At 37.0% G+C, this 20,073-nt stretch overlaps 1 protein-coding gene across 18 annotated transcripts in view; it reads right to left on the reverse strand.

The window, feature by feature from the left end:
• The window catches only part of DST (dystonin), a 364,879-nt gene that overhangs the window by 141,966 nt on the left and 202,840 nt on the right, over positions 1-20,073 (reverse strand). For 17 of the 18 annotated variants that reach the window (XM_064597729.1, XM_064597726.1, XM_064597725.1 and 14 more), the window contains 10 exons: positions 19,745-19,928; positions 18,709-18,866; positions 18,012-18,190; positions 17,344-17,482; positions 16,342-16,535; positions 15,044-15,206; positions 13,835-13,918; positions 12,905-13,012; positions 12,287-12,385; positions 1,688-1,816 (listed from right to left, as the gene is read on the reverse strand). In XM_064597729.1, coding sequence (XP_064453799.1) covers positions 1,688-1,816; positions 12,287-12,385; positions 12,905-13,012; positions 13,835-13,918; positions 15,044-15,206; positions 16,342-16,535; positions 17,344-17,482; positions 18,012-18,190; positions 18,709-18,866; positions 19,745-19,928 — 1,437 coding nt within the window. Of the gene's footprint in view, positions 1-1,687; positions 1,817-1,867; positions 4,777-5,766; positions 8,488-12,286; positions 12,386-12,904; positions 13,013-13,834; positions 13,919-15,043; positions 15,207-16,341; positions 16,536-17,343; positions 17,483-18,011; positions 18,191-18,708; positions 18,867-19,744; positions 19,929-20,073 lie in introns of those variants that run through there. The other variant, XM_045867050.3, reaches the window with a different exon arrangement.

Below are 20,073 nucleotides of genomic sequence, written 5' to 3' on the forward strand. Positions count from 1 at the left end.
ACACACATTTATTATCCTATCAAAGTACTTTAAATTTCACTTAACAGAAAGACCATCAAGTATTTCTTATAGATTTACCATTTAGGCTCTGGTCTGCATTTAAAAATTCTGTCTACTTTTATGTCTACTAGGTCTAAAACAGATTTAGTAAGGTTTGGGAGGATTTTAAACTGCAGTATGAGAAAATGCCAAGGTTTGTAATCTACATCTTTCAAAAGAAACTTGTTCTCCCAAGAAATCCTTGCTAAAGTTTATGTCCCCATTTTAGTTCTTTTCCTATCTAACAGGGGGAAAAAAAGAGGGAAAAGATATTTTAAAGTCAATATTCACATAAAGTTACTTTGAAGGTTTGGAGTTTAAAACACCAAATGCAATTGGAGTTTAAAACACAAAACTGGTCTGATTTCTTCCACACTAGTAGGAAATATAGTATGTTAAGACTATGAGGTAATACAGCTTTATTTCAACTGAATACTAATTCAAGTATACACTCGGGTCTGTGAACTTCTTCAACAGGGAACCCCAGATAAGTTACATCTGCCTCATATCATAGCCAAAATTAGACAAGACATTGAAGTTTCCCCCTAATTATGTCAACAATGTCTGTTTCAACTGATGACAAGTGAACACTCATGCAGAGCTAGAAGAGGAAGCTGACGATAGCCCCCGTAATTTCTGAAGGTCAGGGCAGGGGCAGGAGGGCAAGTGTAGGAAAAATACTGGAGGAAAAATGCTGCTTAACTTAGTGGAAACTTACTATTATTTTTTTAATACAGCCTCAATTCCAGTGCTATCACCGGCAAGCATCAACACTGGACCTTAGCTCAACAACGCCTTGAACAACTGCTTGAAGAGCTTCAAGCAGTGCTGTCTGACAGACATCAAGGGCACTAACATGTCAGAAGCTGCGCTATCCAACTAGCAGCTGGAACGGAAGAGAGCCCACAGCCATGGAAGAATTCATTTAGGTAAGGGAAAGAGTCTAGAATTTCTGGCGATTGACTACAGAACACTTCTTTATAAAATACAAAGACCCAGGAAAGCACAACTAAACTAAATCCTCAAAAATGTTAATACCCTAGTTTGTATTTCTGTTGTTCTTGAATCTTTTCCTTTACCTTTGTAAGAATGAGACCACATATCTTTACAATGAGGAGTGCATGGGTTTACTCTGGGCACAAAACCGGATGACCCTGCTCCTTGGGGACTCTCTTCACTATAATCAAGAAGCAGATCTAACCACAAGAAGAAGCAGTAATAGTAAGACTAATATATGTAGTTCAGGCTTTGGAATCAGAGACACTTCCTTGTGCTACATACTGTGATTCCTTGGGCAGGTTACTTAACCTCTCTGACCCTCATTATAGTTGCCTACAAAAATGGGGAAGGGGCGCCTGGGCGGTTCAGTCACTGGGCGTCTGCCTTCGGCTCAGGTCATAGTCCCGGGGGTCCTGGGATCGAGCGCCCCATCGTTCTCCCTGCTCTGCGGGAAGCCTGCTTCTCCCTCTCCACCTCCCCCTGCTTGTGTTCCCTCTCTCGCTGTGTCTCTCTCTGTCAAATAAATAAAATCTTAAAAAAAAAAAAATGGGGAAAATTAAGGTAAAGAAGTAAAGTGTTTTTAGATTGACCTTGTCAACTCAGTAAATTCTACCCACTGTTATTATTACACCAGAACCTCAGTGAATACCTTTTGCTTTGAGAAGGGAGATTTTCCAGCCTTCTCGCCATCTCTCAATGTCTTGCTGATATTTGATACCCATTTCTGTAATTCTTTGGCTTTTTCAACATGCTCTTTCTTTTCTTCTTCCAGTGACTTCTGACAAGTGTGAGTGGTAAAAAAAAAAAAAAAAGATACATACCAGTAAATGCTTGAGCTATTAAACCGACCTCTCCACAGAAAACAAGAATGTAGAAATATTTCTTTCATCACACACAGTTTACTGAGCATTTTATTCATTCACTTAACCATGTTTATCACATCATGCGGCAGATGTACTTCCAAAATGTTTATGGTAGCAAAGAAAGCTGTGACACTCTAACCTCCCAATTGGTCTATCAATATGACAAATAAAAAAACTCAATTTTATTCATGAAGCACTAGAAGATCTTTGAATTGCTGCCTTTGCATTAGCATTACAATCACAATGGTCTAGACAGAAAAGTATCAAAAATGGAAACCTGAAAGAACAGTGAATGTGTACATGCAAATGAAAAATACACAGAATAAAGAAAAATCTCTCCCCCTCTTCCAACACACAATAATGCTACTTTTAATTACAGACTCTACCTGGAAATGGGAGGTTTTGGTAAACATTTATTATGTAAAGAAGGTTACAATGTACAGAAAAGCTAGCAACTTTTTCACTTTTCAAGGAGATCTGAAACACTGTAGCTTCATGGATGTGGGAACAAATTTACATCTTTCTCTTTGATTCCATGATGTCTTCTGAAGTGCTCTTCCAGTGAATGTAATGAATCATTTTAAAATGGGAGCCCTAATGTCCGGCTGGATCTATTCAGTGATGAAGAATTCTGAAGAATGGAGGCTATGAACTTGCTGGAGTTCATCAAGCTTACTCCATATTCTAGGTAAAATACCTTTTCTTTTAGTGTAGGCAAGATCAAAACAAAACAAAACCACTAACCTAAAATCTAAAGGAAACATTTTGAAGAACAGTAAATATTTTGTTACTTTCAACTTAAAAATTATTCTCTCTTCTGAACAATCGGCTATTTCCAGGCCTCAAGAAATAAATGGTGCTTTGAGTGTATGACATAATTGCTAGGCTGTATATTTAACTGATATCATCAAGCTCTGGACAGATCACATGAAGTGGAGAGCATCAGCCCCGTGCAAAGTTTTTTAAGCATGTCCTTTTACGAAGAATAGTAGAGGCTAGAAATTCCTGTCATCAAAGGTTCAGATACTTCTAAGAGTTTAAGTCCTGTGTGGAAATCAAAATCAGCTTTTTCTAAAGCTTCTTTGTACGTCAACTTTCTTTTCGTTTGAGGGCATATTATATTTCTGACATAGGACTTTTGATCTTTGAGTTTGGTAGCAATGAAAACATCTATGATACCGACTTGGAGAGCCTCTTCTATTGACAACCGGGAATGAACCTGTGGCTCGATCAACCCCCCCGTCAAGTACTGAAATTCCAAACATCTGATTCCCATTTCCTTACTTATGATATTTGCATTCACAGCCTCCACCACTGACATCACTTTGTTAGTGACAGGATGGCCAATCCCTGTGATTACTAACTCACACTGTCGCAGCTGCTGGGCAAACCCCTCATCCACAAGGCCTCTGTGCAAAGCTTCTGCCACCCGGTACTTTTTGCCAGTGATAGGATCAATTATCCCCCCCGTACTGACTTGGGCTTCAAGGCATCTGAGGGCAGTGACCCGGTCAACCAAATTTCTGCGGGAGGCCTTTAGGACAGAGATCCTTTCCCCACTGGCGGTCAGCCAGTAGCCCGCAACAGGACTGTGCAAATCCTTCTCGGGAACCAGCCGGCTTAGCAGGGAATCAGCAAGCTCTGTAAGTGTGATGACCCCTTCCTGATACTTTCTGACCCAGGCTTTGTCAAGTGTTCCCCGCTCTATAGCTTCATTAATATTGAACTGTAACCCTGTTTTAGTATCAGTCAGCATATGAGAAGGATGCCCATAGGATTCAAAAAACGTGGCTTCCTTCCACTGATATTGTTGCCCTGAAAGCTCAAGATAGGTACTTTTTTCAATTAGGTTTCTCTGGAAAGCCTCATATGCAGTCAGTTCTGCTCCTGTTTTAATATCTACTACAGAAATCCTATGCGTTTTCCCTACATTGAGATTGGAAATGTTCCTCTCCCCAAATGGAAACAGAAAGCACTGGCAATCTACATCAAATACACACATTCGCAGTAATTCTGAGTAATAGAGAGCTTGCTTGTTGTTGGGATTAGGAAAAACTCTTGTGTTGCTGGATGGCTCATGTAAAAATTGCAGGATGGCGTTATTTAACAAGCCTTGTTGCAGAGCAACTTCTGGAGGAATACGGATGCCCTTCACAGGGTCAATGACTCCCCCACTGGCAATCTGGGCCTCCAACATGTGTTTACCTCTTTGTCTGTCAAGCATTCTGTTTTCCATAGCTTGGAACACTGACAATGTCTTAGAAGAATATGAATATCCCAGGGCTGCCTTCTCTGCCTCAAGGAGCCTAATTTTAAATTCAGGGTCAATAACTCCATTCAGGATTGCATCTTCAACAGAGTATGTCTGACCCGAATTGGGATCAATTATAAAACCTGTTGCAGCCTGAGCTTCTAAAAATGCTAAAGCCATCATTTTATCTATTATGATTTGCTTGGCTGCTGAGGCAAATGAAATCTTTTCTTTTGTGGATTCTAGATAAAGCCCCGCGATTGAGGTGGCTTTTGTCAGAAACTTGCTAAGAGTTTTCTGAACTTCGTCAACAGTCTTGAGACCAAGTCGCAGCTGCTCAACTGTTTTCATGTCCAGAACCTTAGCTTCAACCAACTGCCTGGCAGTCACAGTGTGCCGGAGCCCCTGGAATTTAAGTTCATCATCCCTAACTGAACAGGCGTGATCGCCGTCCAAGTTCTGGATGGCCTCTGGTTCTGGGCCTTTCTTAAGAAAATCTCTCTTGAGTCCACCAGATGGTCTGCACCCTTCAAGCATCCATTCTTCAGCACTAGGGCCTGGGTTCTTTTCTTGTTTTAATGCGGTGCCTTCTGTGTGCGTATCATACTGCTTGCTCTTAGCTATCTGCAACAGGAATTTATGAGACGTTAAAAGCCATCTAAAGAGCATGACGTCACTTTACCCATCCTTAATCCAAATATAATTCCTACAATAACGAAAGTAAAGAGAGGAAAATTTTCAAACGAAAGGGGCAAGTAATATTATTTTGAGAGTCTGAAGTTCACTTTAGATGACGATTAAGGTATTAAAATGCTATGTTTAGGGGCACTTGGGTGGCTCAGTCAGTGAAGCATGTGACTCTTAATCTCGGGGTTGTAAATTCAAGCCCCACGCTGGGTACAGAGATTACTTAAAAATAAAATCTTTTAAAAAAAAAAAGAAGAAGAAGAAGAAGAAGGTAGCAGGAGGGGAAGAATGAAGCGGGGGAAATCGGAGGGGTAGACGAACCATGAGAGACGATGGACTCTGAAAAACAAACAGGGTTCTAGAGGGGAGGGGGGTGGGAGGATGGGTTAGCCTGGTGGTGGGTATTTAGGAGGGCACATTCTGCATGGAGCACTGGGTGTTGTGCACAAACAATGAATCATGGAACACTTCATCTAAAACTAATGTTGTAATGTAAGGGGATTAACATAAGAATAAAAAAATTAAAAAAAAAAAAAAATAAAAAAATAAAATAAAATAAAATAAAATCTTTTAAAAAAGGTACATTTAAAAAAGACTTGAGATGAAATTTGTCCAAAAAAACTTTAGAAATTAAAGTGAACTACCCTTGGTTTTTCTAGCTCTTAAAAAACACATTCTTCAGAATATAATACCATAAATATAACCATATAACCATTACATCTATGTATTTAATCTCAGGCATTTAAAAATTAAAGAAGGATAATTTGTAGTAAAGATTCAAGCCAATCTATATCATAATTTTCTGCCAGAACTACAAAGAGCCAATCTCATTCAACATTGTTAAAAAACTTAGTCTAGCAGAGAAAGGAAACAAGAGAGGAAACTTGGCATGAGATAGCTGCTAAGGTCTCAGAATCCAGAGTATACCTCCAAGGGGGCCAAAAGCTTTGCCAGGTCCATTTCACACTTGTCATCTTGATACCTAACTGGTGGCCTGGAACTGTACAGAGCTTGATCTCTTATCTTCTCAATCTCTGATAGTTTTGTAATAGGGTTTGTCTCATCAAAAGTTATCTGTAATTCGGTGCTTGTCTGAGAAAAATACTCAGAGTAACACTGCTGGCTTTTCTCTTTCTCAAGTGGACCCCCTGACGGCCAGAACTGGACTTCCTTTGGTATTTGTTCAACAACCCAATGTTGCCATTTTTCTTCCGATTGCTGTGGGTCTTGATTCCATCTCAGCAGAGGAGACCTGGTCCCTGGGTGAAGCTGCCCTGCGTTCCTAGAGGACAGGTCTGCAGAGCGTTGGCACTCATTTACTGCCATCTCAAAATCTGGTTTGAAGGGACAGTCTTTGACTGGGTTCCTTTTTTGGATTTCACACTGGAGCAAAACTAATTGATGTTCGTGTTCCTTTATCTGTTGATCCATCTTTTGCTTCAGGCTTTCGACCTCACGTTTCTGGGCTACCAGCTCATCTTCAAGTTTCCGACATTTCTGGTAATGATTTGTTTCCACACTCTGTCCTTGTTGCATTTGCTCGCGATACTGCTGAAGCTGTCTTTCAAGTTCTCTGATATTTGTCTCACAGAGCTTAGCGTTCTCCTGAGCTCTGCAGTTTTCTTGCTGAAGAGACACGAAGTCAAGCTTGATGCCTGAAATATCGTTTTCAGTGATAACTTTGGAGTCCATTAACTTTTCCATCTTTTTCCGAAACTCCTCTGCCGAGCGTTTGAACTTGTCCGATTCCTCTTGAAACAGAACCATCTTCCTGTGGGTCATCTGCCCCTCTATGGTCTTTAATTGCAGTTCGTCTTGCACTTTTTTCAACCTGTTATTTAACTCTTGCACCTGAGCTTGCTGTAACTGTACCTTCTGCTCCCCGAGTCGCTTTTCCTCTTTGGAGGCGTTCAGCTCCGCACTCAGACTTCGAACTTCCTTCTCAGTGTTCTGGATGATAATGTTCTGCTGGTCACACTTTTGCTTAAACTCACTGACTAAATTTTGACTTTTGGCCAGGTCTTCCTCTAGGCATTTAATTTTTCTATGGAAATCCTGTTCTGTTTTCGTCTGCTTATGCAAGTGTTCGTTGGTGTTCCGTAGCTGATCTTTAAAACCATCTGCCTGAATTTTCAGGGCTTCGCATCTTTGCTGGATAGCTTGTTTCTCCAAAACCACGTTCGCTGATTCTGTCTGAATTCTCTGCATCATTAACTTGGTTTCATTATTCTGCCTCGTAAGCTCATCTACCTTTTGTTTTAGCATTTCTGCACACTCATTACTTTTCTTCAATTCTTCATTAAGCTTCTGGATTTTATCATTATTTTCTTTTTCAGCTTTAATATTTTGAAGCAACTGTGCATGGCTTTTCTCGAATTGTTCTTTGAGATGATCTGACTTTCTCTGGCAGAATTGTATTCTTTCATTAGAGGATTCCTTCTCAGCCTGGAAAGCATTAACTTGTGAATTTAGATGCTGAATATTCCTCTCAGCTATAGCATGGGTCCTAGTGATCCTGTCTACTTCTCTTTGCAGTTTCCCTTTTTCTTGTTGAAGAGATTCTAATTCTACTTCATAATTGTGCTTTGTTTTCCTAAGGTCATTAGCTTCTTGCATGACTTCCTCAGCTCTGTCTGTGGTTTGGTTCAACTGCCTACCCAGTTCTCTGAGCTGCTGGGAATACCTTTCCTCTACCTGATCCTTCCTTTCCAACTCTAACTTAAGGCACATCAGTGTGTTATTGGTTTCATCCAGTTTTTCTTTTAGCAAACGAGCCTTTTCCTCAGATGAAGTTTTTTCAAGCTGAAGGGCATTAAGTTCATACTTCAGTTCTCTCATGTCTTTTTCAGCCTTTCTATTGGCGACTGTTAGCTCATCGACCTGCTGCTTGAGTTCTTCTGTCTTCTGTTTGTCCTGCTCTTTCTGAAGACCTGCGACTCCTCTGTATGACGTAGCCTGTGGCAACTTATTTTCTCTACATGAATACTGAATTTCCGTTATTCTTCTTCTTGCTTCCAGTTCGATCTTCTGCTTTTCTTTTAACTGCTCCTCTGCTATCTGTTTTTGAAATGTTAGGTCTTTTTCCATCTGCTTTATCAGCTTCAAGAGTTCCTCCTCATTGTCTCTCTTTCTTTTTAATTCTTCCATTAACTTATTTTTTTGTTGCTCCAAGTCATTGAGAGTGGAATCTTTTATTTTAAGATGATCTTCCAGGGTTCTTCTTGTAAAGGTGTTCTCCTCTAACTGGTTCTGGAAGTTCAGGAGGTTTTCTTCCACTGCCGCTCTTTTGGCCTCGGCCTCCGATGTGAGCTTTCTCACCCGCTCCAGCTCCCGTTCTGCAGCCTCCTTCTCCCTCACAATGGTCTCCAGCTCCCTGCGGTACTGCTTGGCTTCACTCTCGGCCCTGATTTTCTGCAGAGCAATGTCTTCTACATTCCTCTGCTGCTTTCTCAATTCATTTTCTGCAGCCTCCTTGACCCTTGGAAGTTCCTCCTCTACTCGGGACTTTTGTTTCTTTAGTTCAGCCACCATTTTCTCCAATTCACTTATTTTTCCCGTAAGTTTGCTATTCTCAATCATTGTTGCCTTCTGACGCCGAAGCAGATCTGAATATGCCCCATGTTCAGAAGTCTCCTTACACCTTTTAATCTACAAGAGACGTTTACAAGTGTCAAACCTGTTCTGTTCAAATTTATCTTAAAAAACTTGAAGCGATGCTCATAAAAGTGCTTATAAAAACAAGCGAAACCAAATGCAGAACAAGCACGATCACCACCACCGTCAGCAGCACCAGCACCTCTACCTTCTTCAGAGAGGAAGCTTCAGAAAGTCAGCAATGGGAGAAGACAAAAAAAACCCTTCATGTCAAGTTTGCTAAACCGAACAATCTTTTTTTTTTGTCTCTCAGGAATCATTTTGTTTTAAAAATTAGCTAGCTCAAGAGTTGACAGCAAGAAAGGAGGGACCTCACAAAACATACAGCAGGACCCCAACCTTTTACAGATGAGGAAATTGAGGTGCAGAGAGGTCAAATCGTTTTGAAAACTAAATGACAAAATGGGAAATAAAACTCACAGCGGCGCCCTTTCTGCTTTCACACACAACTTAGTCTTACAAACTAAGAACATATAGGAACCAAATGACACTTAAAACTTCAGTTTTTAATACCTGGCCCAATGGAAATTTAAAATATTTATCTCTCTTTCTCTAAGATAAATAAATAAATCTTTAAAAAGGAGGGGGGGTACCTCAGTGGCACAGCTGGTTAAGCATCCGACACTTGGTTTCAGCTCAGGTCATGATCTCAGGGTGGTAGGATGGAGCCCTGCTTTGGGCTCGGCTCTCAGCAGGGAGTCGGCTTGAGATTGTCCCTCTCCCTCTGCCCCTCCCACTCATGCATGCTCTCTCTCTCTCTCTCTAAAATAAATAAATCTTTAAAATATATATATAAAAATGAAATGATATTTACATCTCCCTGTTTAATGGTTAAAGAAACAAAATGCAGAATTTTGGTACCACTTTAAAGAGTCAAACCAAGAAATAATACTTCACATGCGGAAGGAGGAAAATTATATAAAAACGTGTAATTTCTATTCCTTATTTGTTTGTACTTGCTATATTATGACAATTATAATAATCAGAGTTGCTAATGCAAAGGCAGCTATAGTCCCTGGGGGCTTTAGAAAAGATGTGCTTCATATACTCACAGATTTTGTTGTTGTTGTTGTTAATGACATGCCTTATATGAGTCCACATTGACAAGTACCTTTAGATACTCCATAAATATAAAAATATTTGTTAAATATAAATGTTTTTAAAAATATACTTAGGGAGTCAACTCCAATGTACAGTATAAAATATAAGAAAAATTTTTTTCAACTGGTAGAAGATTCAATCTCAGCTGGGAGGAGTACACTCTGCATGATCAGGGCTAGCATAAAATGCCAATTTAATTTGTTTTATTAATACCGTAAGATTATTAGTTTCATCTCACCAACTCAAAATCATCATAATTAGAACCATTTAAACAGGAGTAGAGAAATTATTCTAGATAGCAGTTTTTTTTTTTTCATTGAGAGGCCTTGGTGAATTTCAAGAATTTATTTTACATTATAGACTACATATCTTACTTTGCTTCTTCTAATTTTTTGATCCCCAATAATTTCAACAAGAATTTCAGTTGTTTCCTTTGCTAACCTAAATATGGTTTTCCATAATAAGAATTCATATAAAAACAAATCTCATCACAACCTGCAATAATTAGTGCTCTATTTTATTTTGTTATCAGGGTGAACTGGTGACACTGAAGCATTTTATCTGCTTAAATATTAAATTTTCGGTATTTTTTGAGATAATTTCTAACTGGGTCTTTCTCAGTTGCTTATCAAAACTCCCTTAAAACTTAGCTGTCCCTAAGAGGTTTTGAGCCCTCTTTTTTCTCTGTCATGTTCTGAGGTTAGAAAAATGAAAATTCTCTCAGCAAAAAAATTTTTGTTATTGAACCCTCAGTACCTTAACAACAGTCATTTTAGTGATTGTTAAAAATCTCATACTGTCTAGATAACTCTGAATTTTTTAGCAAATACTACACAAATTACTAGAAGTAATTTAATCCTATTGCTGATGTGCTTTCCCTTAAATCTCAAACTTACTCACATAAAAATAACTTCCCAAGTTTTCTCTAAATGTTCCCCAAGGAAACATCCTGTCCTTTAATCTTATCAATTAATATTTGATGTACTTTTCTCTCAACACAGACTAGAAAATCTCTTTATCCATCTAACAGTCATTACAGATACTCTACTAACATTTCTCTAATTCAGTTTCCTCTTCTGAAATTAACTTGTAACCCTCTTTGATTTTATGTTTATTATAAAAAATTCTGCTCTTAGACCAAGATTTCCAATGTAAGTCTTTGTAGACTCAATTTCAGAAATACCACTCTCGAGTCTGAAAACTGAGCTATGTATCTTTTTATGAGACATTCCATTAGTATGATCTTTTAGTGGTGAATTTTTAATCAGCAATGTTTTTTATCTATTTTAAGTTACAGTCTCTGCATGGTCTTCCATAAACTATATTGTTTTGACTTTCAATTCAATATGAATCTTTTACATTTCAAAGGATGACAAGCATAATTTGTATATATATCAGGCTTTTTGAAAAATCTCTTCTATCAACTTCTAGTATTATACCTCATCAGATAAACTGAGGGAAGCAGCTCATATATGTGCAATCGCATATATACTATAAGAAAGGGAAAGGACTTACATTTAACTAAATATAAAATTTAAAATGTATACTAAACATACAATTTAAAAGATCTACATATCATTTTAAGTGGAACCATATCTCTCAAAAACAAAATGAAAAAATATTATAGATGTTCTTTTACAGGTGAAAGATGTATACCAATTATTTGAATGGTCACAGATACTCTGGTTCTCCTTTCTAAGCACAAAGGACTCTAGTTATAAAGACTTGCAATTAGCTTCGTTAGTGATTTAGGAGCAGAAAACTGTTAAGTCTGAACAGACTAAAATAGTTGACTCAAGTAGAAAATAAGAAAGTAACATCTATTAGACATCCACTACTGTTTTAGTTCTCTCATTATGTGAAGTTACACTAAGTATAATCATCTTCAGAAGTTCAACAACAGTCTAATTTAAAATAGCTAATGCCTCACGATTTACTTATTTTAGCATTCTGTCTACTATTTTTGTCTGTTCTGAGGTTAGGAATAGAAAGCATATCAAGATAATAAAGCATGGTATAATCTCTTCAAAATTAGATACAACAGACTTTTATGACAATATATTTTCATAAATAACTCTTTATTCCTGAATATACTTTTTAAATGTAGAATCAAAGCACAGAAATCCTCCAAATTACAATGGTACTTAAATAGTCTTTTACCATACACCATACCTTTTGGAGAACAATAAAAATAAAACAAAAAACTCCACAATTCTTAAAAAGTATTATCATTTTGTACAAAAACCTTCTTCTAAATTAACGGCTTTTATGTTTTAAATCCTTGAAAATGTAAATTACTTTAAAATGTATAAAACCAACGTATTTAAATAGTATATCTGTAGACATCTTAATAGTAGTAACTATACTACTCAAAGAAGTATATTTCTCAAATATGGAGAAAACTGAAAAAAAAAAAATCCTGCCAAACTGCCAACATTTCATAATTTAAATAGAGCCGTTTCAGACATTAACTCTAATAATGTTAGCATCTTAGAGTGAAAATAAACAATGTTTTCCTGTTGGAGAGAATCAAAAACAAACTGAAAAATCCTAGGCCTCTAATCTTTTTCACTGTAATTGTCTAATTAAATAATAACTTATCAACCATGTAAATTTTTGTCATGAAAACTTTTTTGTTTTCCCAAACATATTGTAGTTCCTTTTAAGTTAGCTGTTCATAGTTAAACATTACCTCCTCTTCTTCCAGCCTCTTTAATGAATCACCAGCAAATTTAATATATTGTGTCATGAGGGTGACCAGAGCAGTGTATCGGGTCCTTAGGTCCATGAACTGTGAATAATGAAATAAACAATAAAAACATAATCTCCAGTGGCTCTAAAATGAGTTTAATGAATGTTGATTAATAATCATAACATTAGCTAGCCTTTGTAACAGTAAAATACACAATTGCCCAGTAATGGTAGGTAGGTAGGAATGGGCTTATTATTGCTGTGCAAATCATAATAACAATTCTCTAAATTTAATTACAAAGTACATTTGTTATTCTCTGGAGTTAATAATTAATCTTGAATAAAGCTTTTCCAAGGATTTTTTTACAACTCTTAATAAATTGCACTGTTTAGGTAAGGGTTTTTTGGGACAAGGAAGAAAGTTCTGGAAATGGACAGTAGTCGGGTTTGCACAACACTGTGAAGTTACTGAGTGCCACTGAATTGCAACTTAAAAATGGTTAAAATGGTGCGTTTTCTATTATGTGTATTATACCACAATACAAATATATAAATATAATATTTTAAGTATTGTTTTTCTCTTTTATATCCCCTCCCCTCTCTCTTGTACTTTTACTACCTCTTGAATAATGAGATCTGCTGAGCTCTGCATTCTTCGGCGTTTCACAGGAGATTTCTGCTGTGAATCTACCATGGCCCGGTAGGTCATTGTTTGTAATTCATAGTCCTGTATAATGGAGTCAGTAAGATTAAATTAATTAAAGCAAAGCATTAATGCTTCATTCTATAGTGACTTGATGCACAGAAATTGAACCTGATTTCACTAAGTAACTTTTAAAAATTACTGCAAAACCACATTCTTAGGAATCTATCTAATTCTGGGATGTTTCCAAGGTGGTAATAAAGATCAGAAACATTTAGGGTGGTCAGAAAAGTTTCCTAAGTCTCTTTAGAAGCTCACGGAAACACTTAGTCATAATATGCTAGTTTACATTCAGCCTCCCTTTCCCCTGGCTAGGCAATGGAACTGTAGATCTGGATGGCTAAGGCCCAGGCACTGGCAACAACTTCAAACATGCGAAATGTCTCCTAAGAAAGTCAAGTTCTTCCCGGGAATATGCTAGCAATGTTAAAGAAGAGAGAGAGAGATACACAAGCATGCACAAAGTGATAAGAAACCGATTTCGGAGTCTACGGCCATACCACCCTGAAGGCGCCTGATCTCGCCTGATCTCAGAAGCTAAGCAGGGTCGGGCCTGGTTAGTACTTGGATGGGAGACCAATTTCAGAGCCACGCATCTATCCTGATGTGTGTGCGTGTGTGGCTGCACACATGTGTGATGGAGAGAGGCTGAATGAAGCAGAGGCTGCAATGGGACTCACATGTCACAGACAATTATTAGGTAAGTGTCCCAGGGCTCCCATGAAGATTCTCTGTTTTCGCTATTTAACAGAGTGAAGTGACTTGCAGAGACTTCTTTTTTTTAAGTATATTGTTGAATCACATGCCTGAATATTAAATTTGATGCAAGGAACTGAATCTTCTTACCTTCACTGTAGTTGAGTACTGTTCTGCATATTTTTGACACTCATCCATTTTGCTTTGTTTCATTTCTATTTCGGACACCAGCATCTACAAATACATAGAGTTTAGAAGAAAAAGAACAAGGAACTCTATGCTATTTAGCCACTTAAGATGTTCAGGAACTAAGAAATAGCCACGCCCTTTAATAGTAAAGCTCCTTAGCCCTTTGCACTTAATATGTAATAAGGTAAATGACAAACTTCTAGATTAAGCCACATAAGTGACCCACCCTCATGGGCCTTCCAACGCAGAAATTACTAAACTCCGCAGGAATTACCCAAAAAGTAGATTTGAAGGCCTTGATCCACACCTACTCCTGATCAAAGCAAAACCAGATGCTACTGTGTCCCCTCAAGATGGAATAAAAATCTCAAAGAACTCAATTTTCTGTTAAATGTGGCTGTTTAATTTTCTACCACTAGCCATTTTTATTTATTTGGGATCCCGTGAAACTACTGTGGCCAGCAAAGTACTAAAGAGATTTCCATACTTATGATTAAATGACCATTAGAAATTTGAACACTGTCCCAACATGCTCTTTTCTTATCCCTTATACTTTCAAAACTGACTTCCAAGAAATCAAAGTACATGACGTATGTTGGTTTGGATAATAGGATTTTAATATTTATGATTTACTCCTTACCTTCTTCCAAATAGTTGCTGACTTTTTCTTTTAACAAGGTAAAGGAAGAGAAGGGTAATGACTGACCACATGCAGACAAAACCTTAGTATAAGAAACTGTTTCTACAGGGGCGCCTGGGTGGCTCAGTCTTTAAGTATCTGCCTTCGGCTCAGGTCATGATCTCAGGGTCCTGGGATTGAGCCCCGCATCAGGCTCCCTGCTCCACGGGAAGCCTGCTTCTCCCTCTCCCACTCCCCCTGCTTGTGTTCCCTCTCTCGCTGTCTCTCTGTCAAATAAATAAAATCTTTTTAAAAAAAGAAACTTTCGGGGGCGCCTGGGTGGCTCAGTCGTTAAGCATCTGCCTTCGGCTCAGGTCATGATCCCAGGGTCCTGGGATCAAGCCCCGCATCGGGCTCCCTGCTCAGTGGGAAGCCTGCTTCTCCCTCTCCCACTCCCCCTGCTTGTGTTCCCTCTCTCGCTGTGTCTCTCTCTCTGTCAAATAAATAAATAAAATCTTAAAAAAAAAAAAAGAAAGAAACTTTCTACATACCTTCTGCTGATTCAACTGTGTGGCTAGAGTTTTACTATTTTCAGGCTGATTTTCCTGAATCTTTCTCTGGGTCGTTTCAACTTGCTGAATCCAATCATCTAAAGGGTGATAAGTATCTCTGTAGTATTTCAATGATTTGCCAATGCCTTCTAAGTCCCGTAACCTAAGAAAATAAAAACAAGAGAGTCATAGTTTCTAACAGTATCCATCAAGAGGGTGGAAGCTATAGAAAGGAGACGAAATAACCCTACTTCAATGCACTCGGTGTAACAGGGGTATGTGGAAAGAATTCTAGGCTAAGGCACCCTGAGGCCTATCTCCAAGGGCACTCCATACTGGCTGAGGCTGAATATAAATATTCTGCTCCTGGACTTGTGTAACTTAGTGATACTGCTTATTCTAGCTCCAGGCCTAACTGACTAACAATAAAAATCAGGAAAATTGGAAACTTAACCATAATTATGATCAATCAGCATGTCTTAAATACCCAAAGCTTGCATCAAATGGCAGTGCACTTTTGTAATAATGACAACGTAGTTCAACAGAGGGTCCAATGTGGACTCAGACAGTACTTCCTGGAACTGTGATTAAATAAAAATACCTCAGTTTCTGTGATTTTAAAGCCACTACATTAAACCTATATAACACATATTTTAGAGAGATTTAATAACATATATTTGAACATAATTTTACTTTTCAAGAATGGCACTCTGTTATAAAAGCATTTTATTTGCATTAATATAAACATTAAAATGAATGAGAAAGGACACTATTCTATCTCCTTTAAGATGAGCCCTAAAAACATCCCATTTCCTTTTACTTTTCTATTTCGATCAGTGGGTGAATGATTTCAACTTTCTTGTATCCTCAATTAAAATGAACATCAGGTCATTTCAGTTGCTTCACACTTCTTAGGTCTAGCACAGATTGCTCCATATAGCCTTCTCAAACACTGCTCTTATTAAATCCTGGTTAGCTGAATATTGTAAGTTGGTCATAATTTCCTTTAGAAAAGGCAAGTAGATTTACTATACAAACGCCAGACTACATCAACAGTTTTAACAACATAGAGTTGAAAATATTTATTTTGAAGTTAACTGTCATGTCCACCATATCTGAAAGAAATATAATTAGGTCAAGCTCTTGCAATTAGCACAATTAACTATATATGGAAGGTAACTATACGAAATTAACTGTATTATGGAAGTTTTTAAAAAACCTATTAACTTTAGATTTTACCTAGAATACAAGGATAAAGATTAAACCTGTGCCGAAACTGAACAAAAAAGGATACTAACCTGTTATCAATCTGAACATGAATATTTTGCCACCTTTCAACTAATTGATCTGCTTTTTCTTTGTGCCAGTCAAAATCAAGGTCCCGTTCTTTATATGTTTTAAACATTTCATCACTGATGGCTTTAGCTTTTTGCAACTCATCCTCTAATGCATGGAATACCTCTCTCTTTTCATCTACTTCAGATCTCCATTGCTAAAATACATTAATTGGTGAAAGTTATAAAAATGTGTCAACCACTCACTATGTAAACACATTATTTATTTACCTCATTTTACAAATTATTTAGAAATGACTGATATATAATCAGATAAAGGAAAGACTATCTTCCATATACAAAAATGATATATTAGGCTGAGCCATATGAAATTGTCAATATTAGACTGTACTTTGATCTAAAAAAAACAGTTTTATAAAGTTCAGCCTAATAGAATTTGCATATCAATAAAACAAAATATATTCCACAAGCAAGTTTGCTACCTCTGTAAGTCTTTTTCATTGCCTGTTTCTTAAACACCTACTAATCTCATTGTTTAAAAATGAATACATGCATTAAAAATCAATGAGATAATTTTTCACAACTACTTTGCAATAATTTCATACTCAATGCTTTACGCGTGGAAATATCAAGAGATGAATACAACTACCAGTCTTTTTCCTTTCCTGAATTAACTCCTGTACTTACCTCCTTGATATCTTAAAATAACTACCTCTTTCAGCAAGAGAATCCATTAAAAATAATTTAATTTTTAGCTTCAACTCCTTTTGCTGACATGAATTGATTATAAAAAGCTATTACCACAAAGAGATGCAAATTTCAAATGAGAAGAACTCTCCTGAAACTAGAAATGACTTATTTACACTATGCTATGGTTACGTAGAGATATGAAATGAATATAAATGTATTCAAATTAAGTTATTTACTAGTTGATGTTTGAATCTAGGTGCTAGAAAAATACTTTTAGAGTATGATCTTAGCATATAGCCATAGGAAGGTACATACCTTTAAAGTACTTATGAGATTCTCAATATTATTCTTGTCAGCTATAACTGCTTCTTCTTCACACAGTTTAGTTTCATAGAGTTTTACAAGGGCTTCTGCTGCCTGAGTGTTTTTTAACACCAAATTAACAGTTTTCAGTCTAAAAAAGAGAATACAACAATAGCCTCCTATTAGCAAATGTTTATCTTCCAATAACACAGTCCTGAAGCACCATTACAATGCATGATAGAGCATGTTCTTCGTCTTGGAACATGGACAGATTTACTACGAGACTAACATCCAGCTAACTCTTCTCAATGGAGGGTATGTGCTCCAATCCACGGCCTGCCCCGCAGATGGGATTCTGCAAGGGATTCCAGGGTAAGCTGGTCTTCTTTCAACCCTTATTTAGACCAATCCTCCAGGCTACAACAGCTGAGGGACTAAAACCCACAGGCAAAATGTGGGAAGATCATACATATGCCCTAATCTCTGATGCCCATTTCCTTTCAATATAAAGTATAATAATTCCATGGAAATAATTAATATAATTGTTATTAAGACAAAAAAGGAAATATTTACATTCATAAAAATGAATGTTTTAAACAAACAGCATATATATATTTATATATACACATAAATATGACAGCTGTATGAAGCAAATTTATACTACGACAGAGGTTACATACTTCTCTATGTAAGTAGAAGACATAGAATAGACTTGGTTCATGTTCTGAATGACCACACCGAGCTCAGATCGTAAGGTGGGAACTGATGCAGAGGTTCCTGCTTGACTGAAAAATTCTTCACATTTATTTGTGATTGTTCCCAAATCCTCTTTAAGTCGCTCCAGTTCTTTCTTTAGTTTCTATAAAATAGAGAATAAACATAGGTATTAGGCTATCACTCTAGATGGGGCATCTTTCTTAAAACAGTTTAAAAACACACTATCTACATTATAATCACTGACTTAAAAAGCTATATATTCTTTACTTTTTCTTTATCAAGGAAACTAAGCCACGGCATTCAAGTTTTATAATCAGTAATTCCTTTACTGCCCATTTCCTCGGGCACAAACATCTAACTTAGTGTTTCTGCATTCAGCAGGTGATCAACAAACATGTAATGGCTTTCACTATGAGAAACCCCAAGAGTCTCCATCATAGTGGGTGAAAGGGTGCACGTTTCTGCGTTTACCTGAGTCAAAGGTAGAACTGAATTATAGAAATCTAGTTCATGATAAGCAATAAATACATAATCAGAACTCACAAAGTGCCCAGTGGGCAAAGCTGAGCACATGGGAAGTGACTGGATTTAACTATGAAGGTCACTGAGACAGTAATTTACCTTCAGTTAATTCTGTCCCAACACTTTTACAAATCTCACCTCCTGCTCCGTGATTCTGAACACACTTTCATGCAAATCATCTCTTTCCAGTGGAGTGCGAATCTGTCTAATCAACCGATCTTCACAACTCTCTAACCGAAGTCTAATGTTTCGAACTTCAGAGATGTAGAGATTATACACGGATTCCTCTTGCTCTTCTGTGAAAGTAAATATAATGTTTAGAAAACACTTTGTTTTCTGTCTTCTGGATGCTGCTGGTCAAACTAAGGGCAATCTCACCCTAAGGACATGAACCTTAAAATAGTCGACCTTACAATTTATGAACGATTAATAAAATTTCCCTAGTGCTATTCTAAGTGCCAAATTCTGATTTATGATGTCCAAGGAAAGTAATATATTATGTGGTTTTATGTTCACAAAAATGTAAATTACATGGCTACAGATTAATCTTTAAAATAAAAAAAAAAATCCTTAAAAAGGAGAGGTAGGTAAAACATTTGTTAATGTTTAAAATTTTTTTAAATAGATTACTAATGATATTTTTTGTCTCTAAGTAATATCAAAAGTGTGCAGAAGAAACTTTATATTTAACAAAAGTTAACTAGACAAAATCTTCTCCTTTAACCTCTGTATAAAATCCAGGTTTGGTCATGGGAAATCTCTGTACCTTCCTCTCAATTTTGCTATGAATCTAAAACTGCTCTAAAAAAATCAAGTATTAAAAAAAAAAATCCAGGTTTGGTACATGGAAAAATAACTGAATCTTTTCAAAAACTAAAAGATCATTCTGAACATTACATCACAAAACAGTGAAAATGCTGAAAAGTAGATGTGTTAAGAATTCAATGCTTATCACGTTACTTGGATGGCATCTTTTTATTAATTGATTATTTAGAAATAAATGAATCCCTCCTTGCAGCTTCCTACCTCACAAATGCTTTTAATGTTCTAGCACCTGTGTTCACCTATCATAGGCTGAGTGACATAACATACAGAAGACTGACTCCCACTGAGCAGAAAAGAGCCTAGACTAAACACCTATGGGGAAAAAAATACAAGGATTCCCATGCTTTACCTCTTTCTGCTGATTTAAGAAGTTCTTGATAATACTGCTTACATACATTAACCTCCTTCTCCAGTTGTGTTATATCTGAGCCCGAAAATATTTGGGATTCCTGGCTATCTTCCAGGAAATCTTCAAAACGAGATTGTAGGTTACTCAGAACTTGCTGATGTTCACCAGGTAACATTGTCTTTATCTAAAGAAGACCAATGATCCATGTAAGCAAGTGATTTAGTACTAACAGCTAAATGTAAATGGGACAGATCTTAAGTTAGGGTCTTCTGGTGTATGTCAGTTCATATTAATAGTCATAAATAGAAGAACCATTTGAAATTGTTATT

Source organism: Mirounga angustirostris, unplaced genomic scaffold, assembly GCF_029215605.1.
Source record: "Mirounga angustirostris isolate CCGP_5_RB_7025 unplaced genomic scaffold, mMirAng1.0.hap1 SCAF_8, whole genome shotgun sequence".
In the NCBI taxonomy this organism is placed as follows: Eukaryota; Metazoa; Chordata; class Mammalia; order Carnivora; family Phocidae; genus Mirounga; species Mirounga angustirostris.